Source organism: Callithrix jacchus, chromosome 2 (genome assembly GCF_049354715.1).
Source record: "Callithrix jacchus isolate 240 chromosome 2, calJac240_pri, whole genome shotgun sequence".
NCBI classification, from domain to species: domain Eukaryota; kingdom Metazoa; phylum Chordata; class Mammalia; order Primates; family Cebidae; genus Callithrix; species Callithrix jacchus.
The window spans coordinates 13,952,755-13,969,730 of NC_133503.1; the positions used below are offsets into that span (position 1 = coordinate 13,952,755).

Below are 16,976 nucleotides of genomic sequence, written 5' to 3' on the forward strand. Positions count from 1 at the left end.
TCAGGAGCCAAGGTGCAGAGGCCCCCACTGGTCAGAAATGAAATAATTTGAGCATCAAATTATAACTGCAGTGGACTGATCAAGTATGTTTAAATCCATGTGCAGGCTAGGCACAGTGGCTCACACCTGTAATTCCAACGCAGGGGGAGCACTGTAGCCTGGGGGTTTGAGGCTGCAGTGAGCTATAACTGCACCACTGCATTCCAGCCTGGGTAACAGAGTGAGACTCTGTCTCAAAAAAACCAATAAAAGCAAAAAATCTGTGAATGCATTCATTTCTGCAGACTTGATTGTTTTCATAGGAAGCAAAAAAGTAGCCCATTATTCTGAAAACAGGCAAATAAGGAGGAGGATCAAACATTTATCTTGCCTTCCCTGTATGAACCATAAGGGTAATCTAAGTTAATGAAGGGAAATCTTTTACAGAAGTATTCCAACTACTAAATGATGAAGCATTTACAGAACTAATGAAATAAGCAGATCTGGGCTTCTAAGATCATATGAAGAGAAACAACGCATGTCACAATCTATAACATGTTCTTTGCCAAAATGTGAAATATGAATGTGATTACACCTCTAAACCTGTACATTTTTAATTAATATAGAGGGCAAGGAAATATGTTAAATCATGCCATGGGTATGCAAATAGAAAATGCAGGATGATTAGCTGGATGTGGTGGCACATGGCTGTAATCTCAGCTACTCCGGGGGCTAAGGCAGAATCACTTGAACCCGGGAGGCAGAGGCTGCAGTGAGCCGAGATCATGCCACTGCACTCTAGCCTGGCAACAGAGTGAGACTCCATCTCAAAAAAGCAAAACAAAAAACAGAAAATGCAGAATGTGAAAAACTCTCCAGGATAAATGATCCACTTTTTAAATAAATTTCAAAAAAAAAAGTACTATAGATTATAAGACTTAGAAGGCAAAGCAACAAATTATAATGTATTGAAAAATTAGGTGGGTTCTTAAAATTCACCGGATATTTTGACATTAAGGAACTGTTTTGAGACAGAGTCTTGCTCTGTCTCCCAGGCTGGAGCGCAGTGGCACAATCACAGCTCACTGTAACCTCAACCTCTTGGGCTCAAGTGATGCCCTGCCTCAGCCTCCTGAATAGCTGGGACCACAGGCATGCACCACCATGCCCAGTTAACTTTTGTTTGTAGATAAGGTCTCACTCTGTGGTTCAGACTGGTTTTGAACTCCTGGACTCAAGCAATGCCACCTCAGCCTCCCAAAGTGCTGGGATCACAGGTGTGGGCCACCACACCCAGCCACCCTTACCTTTTAGAGATACACACTGAAATGGTTATAAACAACACTTGGGATATACTTCAAAACTTCAGTGGGGGAGGAAGGAGTGGGCAGAGATGAAACAAGATTGATTGATTTTGAGTTTATAATAAAGTCAAATGATAAATTCATAAGGATTCATTTATGTAGGTTTGAAATGATTATAAAAAAATTTCTGAAGAATAGAAAAATACAGAGAACAAAATATTTCTTAACATTTCAATAGATATGAAAAATCAGACTACCACAATCCCATGGGAAGAACCCTCTATTAAAAAGCTTTTCTGAGACACTATCCTAAACTCTTGGCTCCACAGGAGACAGGGAAGAGGCCAGATGGGAAGTCAGCAAGGCCCAGCTCCTACTGAAGCTTCTGTTGAGAAATTCCAACTCACTGAAACCCAGAAGCCTGCCAGCTCAGTGTGCGATAAAAGAGCATCCACAATTCAGGTAGACAGAATGATGAGTGACAACCAGCCCCCAGAGGCTTCCCCAATCCCCACCTGCCTTTGGAATTCCAACCTTTGGGGAAGGCCATGCTCAAGGCAAAGCCTCGAGCTGAGTCTGCCTGGCTGACAGCCCTACCTAGCTGCTCTGATAATTGAGGGGGGAAAAAGCTGATTTTGCACATGGATCTCAGTATCACAGAAGAGCAGCAGCAGCCCTGTGTACATATCTCAGATACATCTATGACCCGGTCAGTGCAGCCTCGTAAGCACATAATGGGCCAGAAAGACCAAGGAGGGTCATTTGCTAAGTCAAAATTAAATACCATGCTACCTGCCAAGAACAGGTGATAAAACCACATTTCAAAGTGGACTAATAGAGCTTTGTGTTAGTCATCATCATTTACCTTATTTACAATGGAAAATGAAAAAAAAGATCTCAGTAAAAGAATCTGGTAGTAAGCAGCATCAAAAGACCACATTTCACAATTATAGTACACTGTCAACAAAAGACAAACTCAGCCGGTGTTCAAAGGCACAGCACAACAGTGACACAGCAGTCAGTCCACACTAGTTATGCAGCTTCCAGAACTTTAACAGAAATGAAACACTTTAGTGATGGCACAATAAGGAATCTTCAACAGTTTACAAATATTGCATCATCTCATTTTTAAAGAAATCTGTATTTTTTTAATGCCTACAAACATCTTCATTTCTCCTGACTTGGCACTCATGCAAAAGAGGTCGCTACCAGTTCATCATCCCCAGTGGGCGTCCAGGACCCCGAGTGCCTTGGATGACAAGGGTCTAGAGGGCAGAGACCATTTAGTAACAAGAGGTAGGTGGTGAATGCATTTCAGGGCAAGATGCCGACAAAGCTGTGAAAACAGGCCCAGAGGATTTGCCGGAATATCCACAGGTTCTGAAGATCAAGTACATCCACGAGATGTAAGCTCTATGAGGTCAAGGGCTTCTCTCCGTTTTATTCATGGATGGGTCTCAAGCACCCGGAAGAGTTCCTGGCATGTTACAGGGCCTCAATAAATACTTGGGAAATGGGTCGAAGGAGAATGAGGAGAAAATAATGTTATGTACTATAAAGTGCCATCAAATATAAGCGTCAATACCAGTTCATCTTTCAGACTCATTTTAATGATACCAGTTATTTCTAGAGAACTGTTTTTTAAAATACTCTGATGTTTACTCAGTGATCAATAACAAAATAGTAACTTCCTAACAGTTGGTGTGTTGTTATAGTGCAAGGAATAATGAATGGGGAAGTTTTACAGATGAGGATAGAATATTAGCCCAACACAGAGGAGGCTCTAAGTAATGTAAAATCCACACAGCTGCCTGACAGCAGATCCCAGCTGGGTCGGGAAGATCCAGCAAGGAGCAGGAGGGCAGGAGTGGGCATGGGAAGACACTCTCGTGGGCACGCAGCACAGACACCCTGGGAACATCTTGGGTCATGAGCTGCTGCATGTGTCCCCAATGCACAGCACAAACCCCAGGAGAATAAGGTCTCGTTTTCATTCACCACTGCATTCCCACGGCCAGCAGTGCAGAGGATGTCCAATAAATGTTTGTTCAATGGAAAAGAGGCGGGTGGGGGAAGAGTGTGAGCTAATGACCCTGCAGGCATGACAGAGCCCTCAGGAAGATGAGATCCCAGCTGCCAACACATGTCGAGTTTTTGCCTTTACTCCCAGCCTTGTTCAGTGAGGGGACATGAACAGTCCAGTGAAGGAGAAAAGCTCAGCCTGAACTGAACCGCAGGAGACTGCTTCCTTCAAACACAGGAAGAAAAATTGTTTAGCACCACTTGGGTAAGAGACAGGAGCAGCTGTGCTCTCTGGAAAAGAGAGCCAGGCCTTTTCTTTCCTGCGTGTGCAAATGGGTGGGAAGGCAATGAGACCAGTGCTTTCTGGCAGCTGTCACTGTGCGCCCTGCAAGGCCCTACAGTGAGAAGGATGAATGACAGCGCTGCCTGCCACCTGCTGTGCTCACTGCACCAGCGGCTCCTGGCGGTGCTGGGTCTTCTGGTGCCGGTTGAGGATGGACCTCTGGTTGAAGCTTCGCCCACAGGCAGGACAGTGGTAGGGCTTCTCTCCTGTGTGGATTCTCTGGTGTCGGACCAGCCGCTCCCCTTTGCTGAACCGCTTCCCGCACACTTGGCACCCATATGGCTTCTCACCCGTGTGGGCGCGCCGGTGCACAGCCAGGTTGGCGTTCCTGCTGAAGCTCTTGCCGCACTCGCAGGTATAGGGCTTCTCGCCAGTGTGCGTCCTCCGGTGCACCTGCAGGTGCTGCCTGCGGCTGAAGCTCTTCCAGCAGTCCCCGCACTTGTAGGGCTTCTCCCCGGTGTGGCTGCGCTGGTGCACCTCCAGGTGGTGTCTCTGGCTGAAGGTTTTCCAGCACTCGCTGCACACATAGGGCCTCTTTCCCAGGTGGGTTCTCTGGTGCTTCATCAGATACTCTCTCAGGGTAAAGCCCTTCCCACACTCCACACAGCCATAGGACTTCTCCTCTTCATGGGTTCGCTGGTGCCTGACGAGATTGGAGCTCCGACTGAATCCTTTTCCACACTCGGGGCACTGGAAGGGCTTCCAGAAGGAGCTGTGCGTTTTGACTTCGTCCGGCAGGGGGATGGCAGCGTGCTGGGGAGGAAGAAGCCCGGGCGCACTGTCCCCAGAGATACCGGGCTCCTGTTCACAGGCCCTTACGAGCCCAGGGCCTTGGAGAGCACCTTCCCCAAACCTCTCTGATGTCAGTGCCACCAGCGCCCCTTTCAGGTCTTCCTGGGGGGGTTTTGTCTCCTTTTCCTTGCTCCCAATGCCTACAGGATAGGAGGAGATAAGGATTGATTCTGTGGTAGCCATTTACATGTTAGAACTCTGCTTCACAGGGGTCCTGTTGACAGTTCCTTTTCTGTTTCCTTCGACCAACAACCTCAACTCAAGCTGTCCTGACTTCTTTCCATCTCCATGTCTTTTTACAGAAGAGTCTGTCAAACTCCAGTGCCACCCACTTATCTTGCTGCTAATCTAGACTCTTACTTCCTTCAAAATGTAGCTCAATAAATTTCCTTAAAGACACTCACCATGATTATTTTCTTACTCTGGGCCTCTTCAGCACTGTGCACCTACTTGATTATTCGGTACCTATTTACATGCCACCTTAAATGCTGTCCCCAATCATCCAGATGTCCTGTGCCTTCTCTGAACGATTCCACGCCTGCTGTAGCAAGGGTCAGCATGAATCTCTCTAGACCTTCCAGGTGCCTGCTCAGCCCTCTGTCCTGCCCACATGCTCCATCTGCCTAATCAGGTTTATTCAACTGGGTCTCCTAGGAGGCTGGCAGGGGACTGACTCTGGGAAGATGCTTGCTAACCACTGGCTGAATGAATGAAGCAGGCTTCACCGAGATTCCTGCAGGAGAATGCCCCTAGGTAGCACATTTATCAGGACTGAGACCATGCTGCTGCTGAAATGCTCAGCCTCACCCTTCATCCTCACTCCAATCCTTCTTATCACTCTAGATTAATGGTACAGGTGCTTATACAAGAGTAAGAGGAAGGGGAGGAGAAAAAAATAAAAGAAAAGGTACTGGGGAACAAAGAGGCCAAAAGAAAAAAAAGAAAGGGAGAAATAAGTGGCACTTAAAGGGGAAAAGAGTCCTTTTAGGCAAGGTGATTAGAAGACAAAAAAACTGACATTATATGCCTCCTTGTTTGATAAAATATGAAATACATATCAGCTTGGATTTTTTTTGTTGTTCTGTAAACTTTTCAAGAAAGTAAAAGTTTACAAACCATTTATGTTTTGTACAACCAAAGAATTTTATTTTTATTCTTTTGGATACAGCGCTGGCTAAAAAATTTCAAGTTACCCTTTTTTTCCTTTTTGTGAAGATGGGGGTCTCACTATGTTGCCCAGGCTGGTCTCGAATTATTGGGCTCAAGTGACCCTCCTGCCTCTGCCTCCCTGAGTGCTGGGATTACAGGTGTGAGTCACCACACCCTGTGCAAAGAATTTTCTAAATGAACCCAACCATGTAAACAGCATTCAGTTCAACAAACAAAACACAACCAGCCCCTAGAAGCCCACTTTTTCATCTCCTCCATTACTATACCCGGCCTCCTAAAGAGAACACACTGTCCAGACTTTTTTTTTTTTTTTTTAACCTGTTCTTGAATTTCATGTAACTGTCTCACACATTGTTTCTGGCCTCTTCTACTCAATATGTTTGTGACATTCCCCTATGTCATGATCTAAAGCTGCAGCTTATTCTTTTTCATTGGTGTATAGTATCCCACTGTATATGTATGTGTATATATGTGTATATGTATGTTATATAGTACAATAAGTAGGTTACTATATATATATAGGTTGTAATATATACTGCAATATATATATAGGTTGCAATATATATATTACAATACATATAGGTTACAATATATATTTTGCAAATTAATAAGTAGGGATTAATTTGACTGATGTTCATTTGGGTAGTTTTCAGTTTTGAGGTGTTATGAATAGTAAAAGGAAAACTAAATACAATGCACAAACCACAACTAGATCCTAGGAAAATCTGACTATGCACTAGATGTTACATATATGGAATTTGTGTTTATTTTCTTATATGGAATTACGCTACCGGACTATGTTGGGAATGTCATCGTTAGGCATACGCTGAAGTATTTATGATTGAGATGCTTCCAACTTCCAGATCATTTCAAAAAAACACACATTATACAGATAAATATGGCAAATGTTAACAATTGGTGAATCTAGATAAAGGCATAAGTGTGTTCCCTGTACTAGTCTTAGCTATTGTGTATGTTTGAAAATTTGTATAGTAAGAGTTCAAAATATAAAACTGGGGGAAAAATAAATACAATGAGATATCTAAGCGTAAATACAGACACTGGGAGAAAGACGCAATAGTGGAAGAGAAGGGACCTAGCAGTGAGAAACCTGGTTCTGAGTGCTACACTGGCTGCCCAATTGCTGTACTGGCTGCTCAATTGCTGTGTGATCACAGGAAAATCAATTAACCTCTCTGAGCCTTACATTCTTTACCTTCAAAATCATTTGTACACTCATGAAGTTTGCTGCACACATGGAGGAATGCAATGGCTGGTGATATTATTTTAACCCCCAGACCATGTACCTGACTTACAGCTACTTCCAGGGACTGCCCACTTAGATCTCAAAGTCAACAAATGGAATTTTCCATTCTCCCTCCCCCTTAGGAAAATGCTTCCCTCCCTTTCTGACAGTAGCAACGTAACTTTTCCAGTCTCTTGGCCAGGATCCTAGACAGAGACTCCTTTCTGACTCTTCTCTTTCCTCTCCTCTGGCCAATCTGTGGCCATTCCTTGGAAGCATGTTTCAGTAAACCCCCTTCTTCATGGCCATTGGCCTGGTTCCTGCTCTCACCCTGGTGCCTACATGATTTCAACCCTCCAGGCTGGCTATAGCCTACCATCAATCCAATTTTCCTCAAGTAAAATTTCCATCACGTTACTCTGTGTAGAAAAAAAATTTAAAACAAGGGCTACAGTCCAGACTGGCCGTATCCTGCTGTCAATCCAATTTTCCTCAAGTAAAACTTCCATCATGTTACTCTGTGCAGAAAAAATTTTAAAACAAGGAGCCAGAGTCCTCATGGCCAGCCTCACTCTGCTCACTCCTACCTCCTCCTTACTCCTCTGAGCACTGATCTTTCACTCCAGGACCCTCGCCATCCTGGGAATCTGCCTGTAGAGTCCTGCATTCAGGTTTCTGCACCTGCTACTTTTTGACTCCGTGATTCCAAATCATCTTCTGAGTTCCTACTCCAGTTCTTGTGACCATTACTGCAATTACAACCCAGATGACAAGGTCTGCACTTCATCGTTCGCTAATGAGAACAGACAAAAAACTGGAAGTGATCTGAGCAACCACCTAGCCCAACCCTGCCCTGTGCATCCAGCCTTTTCAGGCCCAGACCCCACGCAGCTGTCAGTACAAGCACTAGGACAACCCGAGTGCGAATCCCAGAAGGCCTAAAAGCTGGACAGCGAGTGTATAGTACACTCGGGAAACAGGCCTTCATGTCACCTGGCTTTGGCAGACATGTTCAGGTATGGGCTTGAGTTGCTGTGGGTTCTGAGACACTGAGCTGGTGAGGGGACAAGGACAGAACCAGAGTCTCCAGAACGGTCAGAAATGGTCAGGAGGGCATAAAAACCCTCTGGAATGGGGGGCAGGGAGGAATCTTCACCCCATACAGCAGCATTACTAGCAGGGGAACAACCCTGAGGGGGACTCTGGCACCAGGACATTGCTACCTTTGTCTGGGGCTCATCACTTGAGCCTCTGCTTTGTTCTGTCATCCTCTGCCATTACAGCAATCACACATCTCCATGTAAAATATGCTGGCTTCTTTCTGCCACTCACATCACTGTCATGCTGTGTCAACTGTGACCTGGACCCAGGTATCCCAGGAGCCCAGTGCCCCCTGCCCTATCCCACTGTTACATCCACTTGACCTCTTCCCCTGAACTCTAAGACCCCACAGGTAAGCGCATTTATTTTTAACTCTTCATAGTGACCAGAACAGCAATGGCCACACAGCGGGTGCCAAGTGCACCTCTGTGGTGAATAAATGAGTGAAGGCTGATGGTTCATACAAGAATCCCTTAGAAATATTTATACCACTAACTAAATGATCTAACACTACCGTGGTCAGCACACATTTAGATTTATCACCTCCCTTCATCCTCACAGCACCATGAGGACAGGTTCTATGAACAGTCACATTGCACAGCAGAGGAAACCAAATGGAGAGGGAGGAAACCAAATGGAAACCAAAAGGTCAAGGGAGATGCTCAAAGTCAGGGTCAGCGAGTGGTAGAGAGCCAGAAAGGATTGTCTTACGTCCTGAAGGAAGCACAGGGATGAGCACTCTCGCTCATCTTCAAAGCATTTCAGGATAAGGAAAGGCCAGGTGGGGTCAGTACAGATGGGTGGTCAGTGCACAACTCACAAAGAAGTTATGAGACAAAAAAGAAGAAAATCAGAGAACAAGGAGAGGGCGATTCCAGCCACAGTGTTTCCTCTCCCCGCCAGTGTCCTCATTCCACCCACACAGATTCTTCACACTGCCCTTCACCCTGGTACCCACAAAGCCCTGCAGTGCGTTCCACTGGCAGCCCCTATGGGCTCTCTCTCGCTGATCCTCCTCCCATGAGCTGATGTCACACACGACTGCCGCATCCCCACAGGCTCTGAGCCCAGGTCAAAGCCAGCCACCACCTGAGGCCCAGCACAGCTCTGCTTCCTCTGTGACTTGGGCCACTCCAGCCTCTCCCGTCATGAAGCCCCCTCACGCCCTCCTACGCGCACACTGTGAGCGCCGACGCTTTTGCGCACATTAGTCCTGCCTACTTCCTGCCCCAAGAGAAAGCCACTAACACAGGGCCCACACGCAGGAAGCACTCAATAAATATCTGAACATGCTCAGATGCCCCATCTTTTGCTGTTGGTATCTTGCTTTCAAGCCCTTAGTGTCTTTATTCATGTACACAGTGTAGGTGTTTGGGGATCCTTGTGACCTACCTGTCTCCACATAGCCAGAGTAACGGCCTCATGTTTTCCTGCTCCATCGTTCAGCTCCTCTCTTGACATAGTAATGCAGCTCCTCGTGCCCGTGGCCCATGCTGGACCCATTTACCAGCCTGTCATGAACTCCCCCTTCCTTTGCCAGGTACGCCACAGCTACGGCAGCACCCTGACCTGAGCTTTCAGAACTCCCCAGCTCCTCACCTGTGGGTGGAGACAGTCTTACCTGGAGAGACCCTGCAGTCCTGTGGTTCCACGTACTCCCCAAAGCAGTCTATCTGGGCTGGGGTCACATGCCTCCACTCCTCCTCAGGGAAGGCCAGGGCCATATCTTTAAATGGCCCCAACCCCTGCAACAACAGGACATTGCTATGAATAAAGAAAGAATCCCAGGCCGAAGGCAGTGGCTCATATCTATAATCCCAGCATTTTGGGAGGCTAAGGCAGGGAGGATTGCTTGAGGCCAGAAGTTCAAGACCAGCCTGGGCAGCAGGACAAAACCCCGTCTCTACAAAAAATATAAAAGTTAGCCAGGACTGGTGGCACACACCTATGGCCCCAGCTACTGAGAAGGCTTAGGTAGGAAGATCACTCCAGCCTGGGAGTTCAAGGCTGCAGTGAGCCAGGATTGCGCCACTGCACTCTAGCATAAGTGACAGAGCAAGACCCTGTCTCAAAAAATAAAAAACTAATCTTAAAGGCAAAGAGCCTAAAAGCAGGAGTGAACACAGGCAATGAAAGGAGGAAGAGCAGAGCCTGAAGATGCCCTGAGGGCAGAACCAGCTTCCTCCCAATAGTCTAATGGGAACAATTCACTTGTTTGAGCCACTGCAGTTTTGAGCCTCTACAGCTGGGGTTTAGCTTGCCCCACAACCAAGGCACCCCATTTCCACTCTGCAGTAACCTCCACTCACACCTCATGCTTGGCAGAGCCTGCCAGCCGCTATCTACCTTCTCATCAAGAACAAAGTTCACATTCGGGCAAGCCTTGTCTTAAGGCAGGCAGATCACCTGAGGTCGGGAGTTCAAGACCAGCCTGACCAACATGGTGAAACCCCATCTAAAAAAAAAAAAAGAAGAACAAGGCTGCTTATAAAGTAAATGCATCCATAATTTCCCACTCACTACACTATGAAAAACTATTACAGTACAAGGGAGGGTCCAACCAAATTGAAAGGCACTGATGTCATTCCTCATCCCCTCCAAAGCACGTCCCTGGAGAACTGAAATGGGAGATGATGCCTGCATCCAGCCTTGCCCAAACACGGCTTGAGCAGCACCAGACTTGATCTCCTCCTTTTTTCTGCCAAACTACACCTTTTCTCCTTCAAGGAACTCTTTTAGACTCGTCTCCTTGAGGAAAGTGCCCCACTGGAAAGCCCCCACCTCCCTGACAGTGCTCAGCACCCTGTGGAAGAGACAGCATCCCATCTATGCTTCAGTTATCCCATTTGTGGCAGGTACGTAATGTTAACGAGGTCCAGCTCCCAGTGTGGCCTGTGTGGCCAAAGAGATCACCCTGCTCAATGCTCCTGGAAGCCCCAACCTTGAGTCAGCCACATTCCTGCTGAGGTTAGGGGACAGGGGAGTTTCCAAAACAGAAAAAGCAGCAGCAGAAGTAACCATAAATGGCACCATAAACAGTTATCTCAGGGCCAACCAGCATGGCCCAGGTAGTCCTAGGGGGTTTCTATCTGTAACAGTTGTAAGAGTCCATTTGTGGCTCAGGGTCCAGACATAAGGTTCAAGGCAAATTAGCAACTGGGGATGGTGGCTCAGTGAGGGACACCACACCATCAGGTCCACGGACTAGGAAGGGAGAATGACTCAACTTGGGGGCGGGGAGGGCACATTGCTGTGTAGAGAAACCTTGGGGAAGGTGAACCTCAATCAAAGCAACATCACGATTTCTGGAAAGGAAGAGTCAGAGCTCACCTGCGGTCCAGCAGTAAAGAAGCCGGCTGCCATCTCTTGGTCCCTGGGATTCATTGTGGGGAGGCCAGGACCTGCCTGCAGAACAGGCAGCGCTGAGCAGGGACAAAAAGCATAGGAAAGATGAGAAGGATCAGCGGTGTCACGCTGTCAGCTCATTCAAAGGCGTCCCCTACCCGATGCACACAATCTCAGGAACCAGGAGACTCTAGACAGAATCACTTTTCACTTTGGTGCCACGCTTTCCCACACACAGGGGCCTGGGTGTCTCCTGTCCTGTACTCAGCTGGGGCCTGGGTGTCCCCTGCCCTGTTAGCTGGCAAGACTGTCCCAGCCCTGTCCCTTCAGGATGACCCATGCTCCCTAGTCACACTCTGGGAATAAGCCTCTTTGAGATTCAGTTAAAAAAAACCAAAGCCACGTATTACTTTGGGGGATATGGTTTCTGCCCACTGAAAAAGTTTTCCTGCATGTCACCTGAATATTTCCTGGTGGTTTCTAGAAGGGATCTGAGGGAAAGAAGAGAGAAATAATAAGAGAACATGATCCCAGATATCACCTCCAGAAACCAGAGTGTGAAGGGAGAAGAAATAATTTCACTTCATCTGTTTCCTAAGGTCCAGGCCAAGAAAATTCGTAATTATATCTTATGGGTAACTTAGTTTCTCCACTGCTGGGCTTCTGAAGGGGGTCGACTGCACAGCACAGTTTTCTGTGCCCTGACATCCTCACTGTCTGCGTCTTACTCACCTTGCTCCTGGAACACCCGCGTCTCATCTCCAGGGTCCTGACTGAGATGCTCCTCAGTACCTGGGTCTGCACCTTGAACGCCTTCCCCAGGGGGCATCCCCCACTCGGGCTTGACCTCCACTGGCCCCAGGTGGATGCCTGGCTCCCAAGCGCCTCTGCAAAGTGCTGTTTCCTCCTGCTCTCCCTGCCCGTGGCATGGAACCTAAGAACAGTTCCCAACACCGATTAGAATGAGGCCTGGCCAAGGCTGTTATGAAGAAAGTTGAATTAAAACCTAAAAAGAGAACCAAGAAAAGAACCATTCCAGCTTCAGGGGAGAGAAAGGAAAAATCAGCTGAGGTCTTCCCCAGGACATCAGTGGGGAAGTGAAAAGGAAGCTAAACTCCCTGCATCAGGCCCTGAGCAACTTTAATCTGTCCATGCCATTTGACAAGGGTCCCTTCTACCCATCATCAAATTTCACCATGAATAACATCACCCAGCCCAAATATCATCCTGCAGAGGATTGTAGCACAATATACTCACTCCTTAAAAAAAAAAATTCCTAATGAAGGTGAAAATAAAAAATGCAAAGCCTAGTCCCTGCATGCAGTAAACTGGCTAGTGAGAAACAGTTGCTCTAAAGAGAGGCAGGAAACCTGGGCAACATGGCAAGACCCTAGCTCTACAAAAAATACAAAAATTAGCCAGGCATGGTGGTACACGCCTGTGGTCTCAGCTACTCAGGAGGCTGAGGTGGGAGGATCAATTGAGCTGGGAGCTGGAGGCTGCAGTGAGCTAGGATTGTGCCACTCCACTGTAGCCTGGACTGTCAGCTGACCCTGTCACAAAAGTAATAAAAAAGCAAGGAAAATCAGGAGGACTCTCATACTGAGAAGCACTCACAAAAACAAGGCCTTTCTGGTCTACTTTTAAGCTACTGAGTTGGGAGTAGAAAAAAATTCTCTTAGAACTCTGAAGACAGGAAGTCAGGGTGATGACAGAGTGCATGGGAGGCTGCGCTACAGGATGACTGGGGCTTATGAACAGGACGTATCATCAGCCCTGCTCTCCTTCCCAGTCATTCAGCCGGGGGCTATGCCACAGAGTGACAGAAATATGGCTGGAACCTCAAGGAAGCATGTGTGGTGCCAAGTCACTTGGTGTCATTAGAACAGCACCAGAGAATTGTTACAGGAGCCTTAAGAGCCAATGTCCCAGACATAGAAATAGCACGGCTACAGACAACTTTTCAGGAAAAATATTCTCCAGGCGGGATTCTCTGCCTTCTCAGAGGCATCTCTGTCCAAAGTGGGGTCAGGTCTATGAGGGACCCCAAAAACAATCACAACTTCCTTCTTTGTGCCTGATGCCCACAAGGGAAATATGGCCAGGCCTCTGCCCTAATGACCAAACAGAGGCTTCAGGCCCATCTGTACCCGCAGTATCTCCCCTGGGAATGGCTTTTCTTGCTGAAAACTCCACTGCTATCCAAAAAGGGAGTCTGAGAGCAGAGGAGGGAGGGTCCACACCTTGTCCACTCCTATTGCTTCCTCAAATCTTTTGATTCTTTAACACTCCCTGCCCACACTGACAGCACCAGACCTGGATCCCCTCCTCACCTACCGCCTTGGCCTCCAGCGCTCTTTCTGTCAGGTCCTCCACCATGGCAGCCAGGGCCTTGCCACTCTCTGGGCCATGCTCCCGGATCCAGGCGTAGAACTCTCGGGGCAGGATGGTGAGAAACTGCTCCAGCACCAGCAGTTCCAGGATCTGCTCCTTGGTGTGCAGTTCCGGCCTCAGCCACCGACGACAGAGTTCTTGGAGCTCCCTAAGAGCTTCCTGGGGTCCAGCCGCCTCCTGGTAGCGGAACTGCCGAAACCTCAGCCGAAAAGTCTCTGGACTAGGGTCTTCCCTTCCTCTGCCCCACGGCAACTCTTTCTCCAGTTTCACCACAGGAACACCCAATTGCTGCTGAGGAGCTTCCGCCATCTCTGGATGCTCTTTCAGCATTGTCACACTCCCTCGCAGGAAACTGAGAATGACCACATCAATGACCCTTTTGAGAACATGAGACACGTGAAAGGTCAGTCCATCCCAGTTCTGTCTCTTCATCAATGAATATTCCACTGGAGAACATAGTAATCACCTTTTACAAGGCATTTTCAAAAGACTGAACACAGATCCCAAAAGTCAGGTCAATTCAACATCATTTGCTAAGCACCTATTAGGTACAAAGACTAAACAGAAATGTCTAAGATTTTGCTTATAGCATAGGATCTCACTGCACTACAATCAAAGAATAATATATAATGGGTTATAATTGCATTAGTCACCGGGGCCTACTCTTCTAAGACTAAAGGAAACATACATGCAACACACAAATACACACATATACACACACACCAAGCAGGCAGAAACAAAAAATAAAATAGATAATAAGACACAAAGGGAGCTTGCCTTCTTGAAACTCATACACTGGTATAGCAGACAGAAAAAGTCAAATGTAAGCAACTTCTTTAAAAATTGCAAGTGGGGACAAGTTCTAGAAAGCAAGTAAGAACGGTGTTCTATTAAAGAGGGACAACTGACTTGAAGACTTTTCTAAAGACATAATACTGGGCTGCCTCAAGGATGAGAGTAAGTCAGTCATTCCAAGAGCATTCCACGCAAAAGCCCTGAGGCTAAGAAATTACTCTGGGTGTCCCAAGAACTAGCTACATTCCAGTGTGGCTTCAGCACAGTGAGTGAGGGGCAGAGCTGTACCAGAAGAGGTGGTAGAGGCAGGCAGAAACCAGATCACCCAGAGCCTGCGCCACAGAAAGAATTATGAGCTTTATTCTTTTTTTTTTTTTTTTTTTTTTTTTTTGAGACAGAGTCTTGCTCTGTCACCAGGCAGGAGTGCAGTGGGGCAATCTCGGCTCACTGCAACCTATGTCTCCCAAGTTTAAGTGATTCTCCTGCCACAGCCTCCTGAGTAGCTGGGACTATAGGCACATACCACCATGCCCAGCTAATTTTTGTAGTTTTAGTAAAGATGGGGTTTCACCATGTTGGCCATGATGGTCTCAATCTCTTGACCTCATGATCCACCCGCCTCGGCCTCCCAAAGTGCTGGGATTACAGGTGTGAGCCACCGCGCCCAGCCATGAGCTTTATTCTTATATCTTAATTTAGCAAGGAACCACAAGTTTTATAAAAGTCATTCTGCCTGTGTGTCAACAGGGAATGGATAAGAGGTTGCAAGATCGAAATGGCACTTACAGGTATTCGAGGAGATGATAGATAGGGGCTTAGATCAGGGTGGTGGCAGAGTCAGACAAAATCAAGACGTGTTTTGGACATTAAAACCAACAAACTTGCTGATGGCTTAGATGTGATGGTGTGCTCAACCTAAAAAAGACAACGAAGCAACATATATACCATTATTATAAATGACCAAAAGATTTCTAATTTGTACAGGCTTTACTATCTAAAAAGCATGTGAACACATATTTCATTTACTACTATATTATGTAGGGTGAGCACTACTCCTCCTACTTTTCAGAAGGAAAAAAAAAAGAGACTAGCTGATAACTGCCATCTAATACATGGTAGATTTCAAAAAAACATGAGAAGTCAAAGAGAGAGAAAATTAATCTAAGTCCAAGTATTCAAGGAAAAGAAGAGGCTTGAAGTAGACTGGAGAATGAGTCCTATTTACCTCCAAGTGGATTAGCGGGGCGACCTAGGCTGGGAACACAGACTTGGAAGTCCAAAGCAGTTGGGGAAGGGGGATCCTGCTTGTCAAAAAACCGAAGATCACCTGACTGGAGCGGAGAACAGGCAACTGCCAGGAGGCACGCCCCAAGCTTCTGCTAAATATTCTATTGGGTGTCTGTATACATATCTACCCCCACTTAAACCAATTATATATTTTCAGTCTATTCATTGACTCTGCAACATAGATCTCCCTTTCATGACTTTCTAGCTATTGCATTGGTTCACTCCACTAGTGTATTTAACGCACTATGGTGCAAATATTTACCCATGTGTCTCTCTCTAACAGATTCCCTAGAGGCAAGAAAAATCCTCATTCAGCTTTTATCTCTGCCATTTGACAAACAGAAGGTGCCCCACTGCTATTCTTTATCTCCCCCACCCACTGGTATTCTTCTGTTTTGTTTCTTTTTGACACAGTCTCGTTCTGTCACCCCAGCTGGAGTGCAGTGGTAAGACCACGGCTCACTGCAGCCTTTGCCTCCTGGGCTCAAGCAGTTCTCCCACCTCGGCCTCCCGAGTAGCTGGGACTACTGGCGAGTGCCACCATGACCAGCTAATTTTTTTTTTTTTTTTTTTTTTTTGTAGAGACAGCGTCTCCCTATGTTGCCCAGGCTGGAGTGTAGTGGCATGAATGTAAGTCACTGCAGCCTTGAACTCCTGGGCTCAGTTGATCCTCCTGCCTCAGCCTCTCAAGTAGCTGGGACCACAGCTGCGTGCCACCACGCCGGGCTACTTTTTTATATTTGTAAAGACAGGGTCTCGCTATGTTGACCAGGCTGGCCCATGGCTATTCCTTAAATAAGTGTCCTCCGTGATTACTTTCACTTTTCAGAGTTCTGCTTTGGTTCAAGATCTCCTCGGGTTCGTGACCAGCCCTGCACTAAGCCAAGCCTGGCCGAGCGGGATCAGCCTCGCTCGTACCTGAGCCTACAGCGCGGTGGCCCCTCCGAGTCCACACCGCAGTGCCCCAGGGCCGCAGAAGGCAGCTCCCAAGAGACTTGCCGCCCGCAGCTGGGGCTGGGCGGAGAGAGACGCGGCCTAAAGCAGCCCCGCCGCCGCCGAGGCCCGCAGCAGACCCCTGCAGCAGTACTAAAGCCCAGCCAGCTCCCGTTTATCGCCTCGCCCGCCCCGCTCTGTGGCCCCGACGCGGCTCTCACCCGCCAGAGACGCCAGTTCCCTCCGCGGACCGGAAGTGAGCTCC

At 47.3% G+C, this 16,976-nt stretch overlaps 1 protein-coding gene across 8 annotated transcripts in view; it reads right to left on the reverse strand.

Annotated features, from left to right (window-relative positions):
• LOC100406412 (zinc finger and SCAN domain-containing protein 25) overlaps window positions 1–16,976 on the reverse strand; it is an 85,546-nt gene extending 68,570 nt beyond the window's left edge. The window contains exons 1-7 of one of the 8 annotated variants that reach the window (XM_017966494.4): window positions 16,933–16,976; window positions 15,278–15,406; window positions 13,640–14,048; window positions 12,035–12,236; window positions 11,288–11,379; window positions 9,579–9,702; window positions 1,384–4,580 (exon numbers count right to left, since the gene is read on the reverse strand). In XM_017966494.4, the coding sequence (XP_017821983.3) occupies window positions 3,748–4,580; window positions 9,579–9,702; window positions 11,288–11,379; window positions 12,035–12,236; window positions 13,640–14,026 (1,638 nt within the window). In that variant the 5' untranslated portion in view covers window positions 14,027–14,048; window positions 15,278–15,406; window positions 16,933–16,976 and the 3' untranslated portion in view covers window positions 1,384–3,747. Of the gene's footprint in view, window positions 1–1,383; window positions 4,581–9,578; window positions 9,703–11,287; window positions 11,380–12,034; window positions 12,237–13,635; window positions 14,073–15,277; window positions 15,407–16,696 lie in introns of those variants that run through there. The other 7 variants (XM_078356702.1, XM_008982872.5, XM_078356697.1 and 4 more) reach the window with 7 other exon arrangements.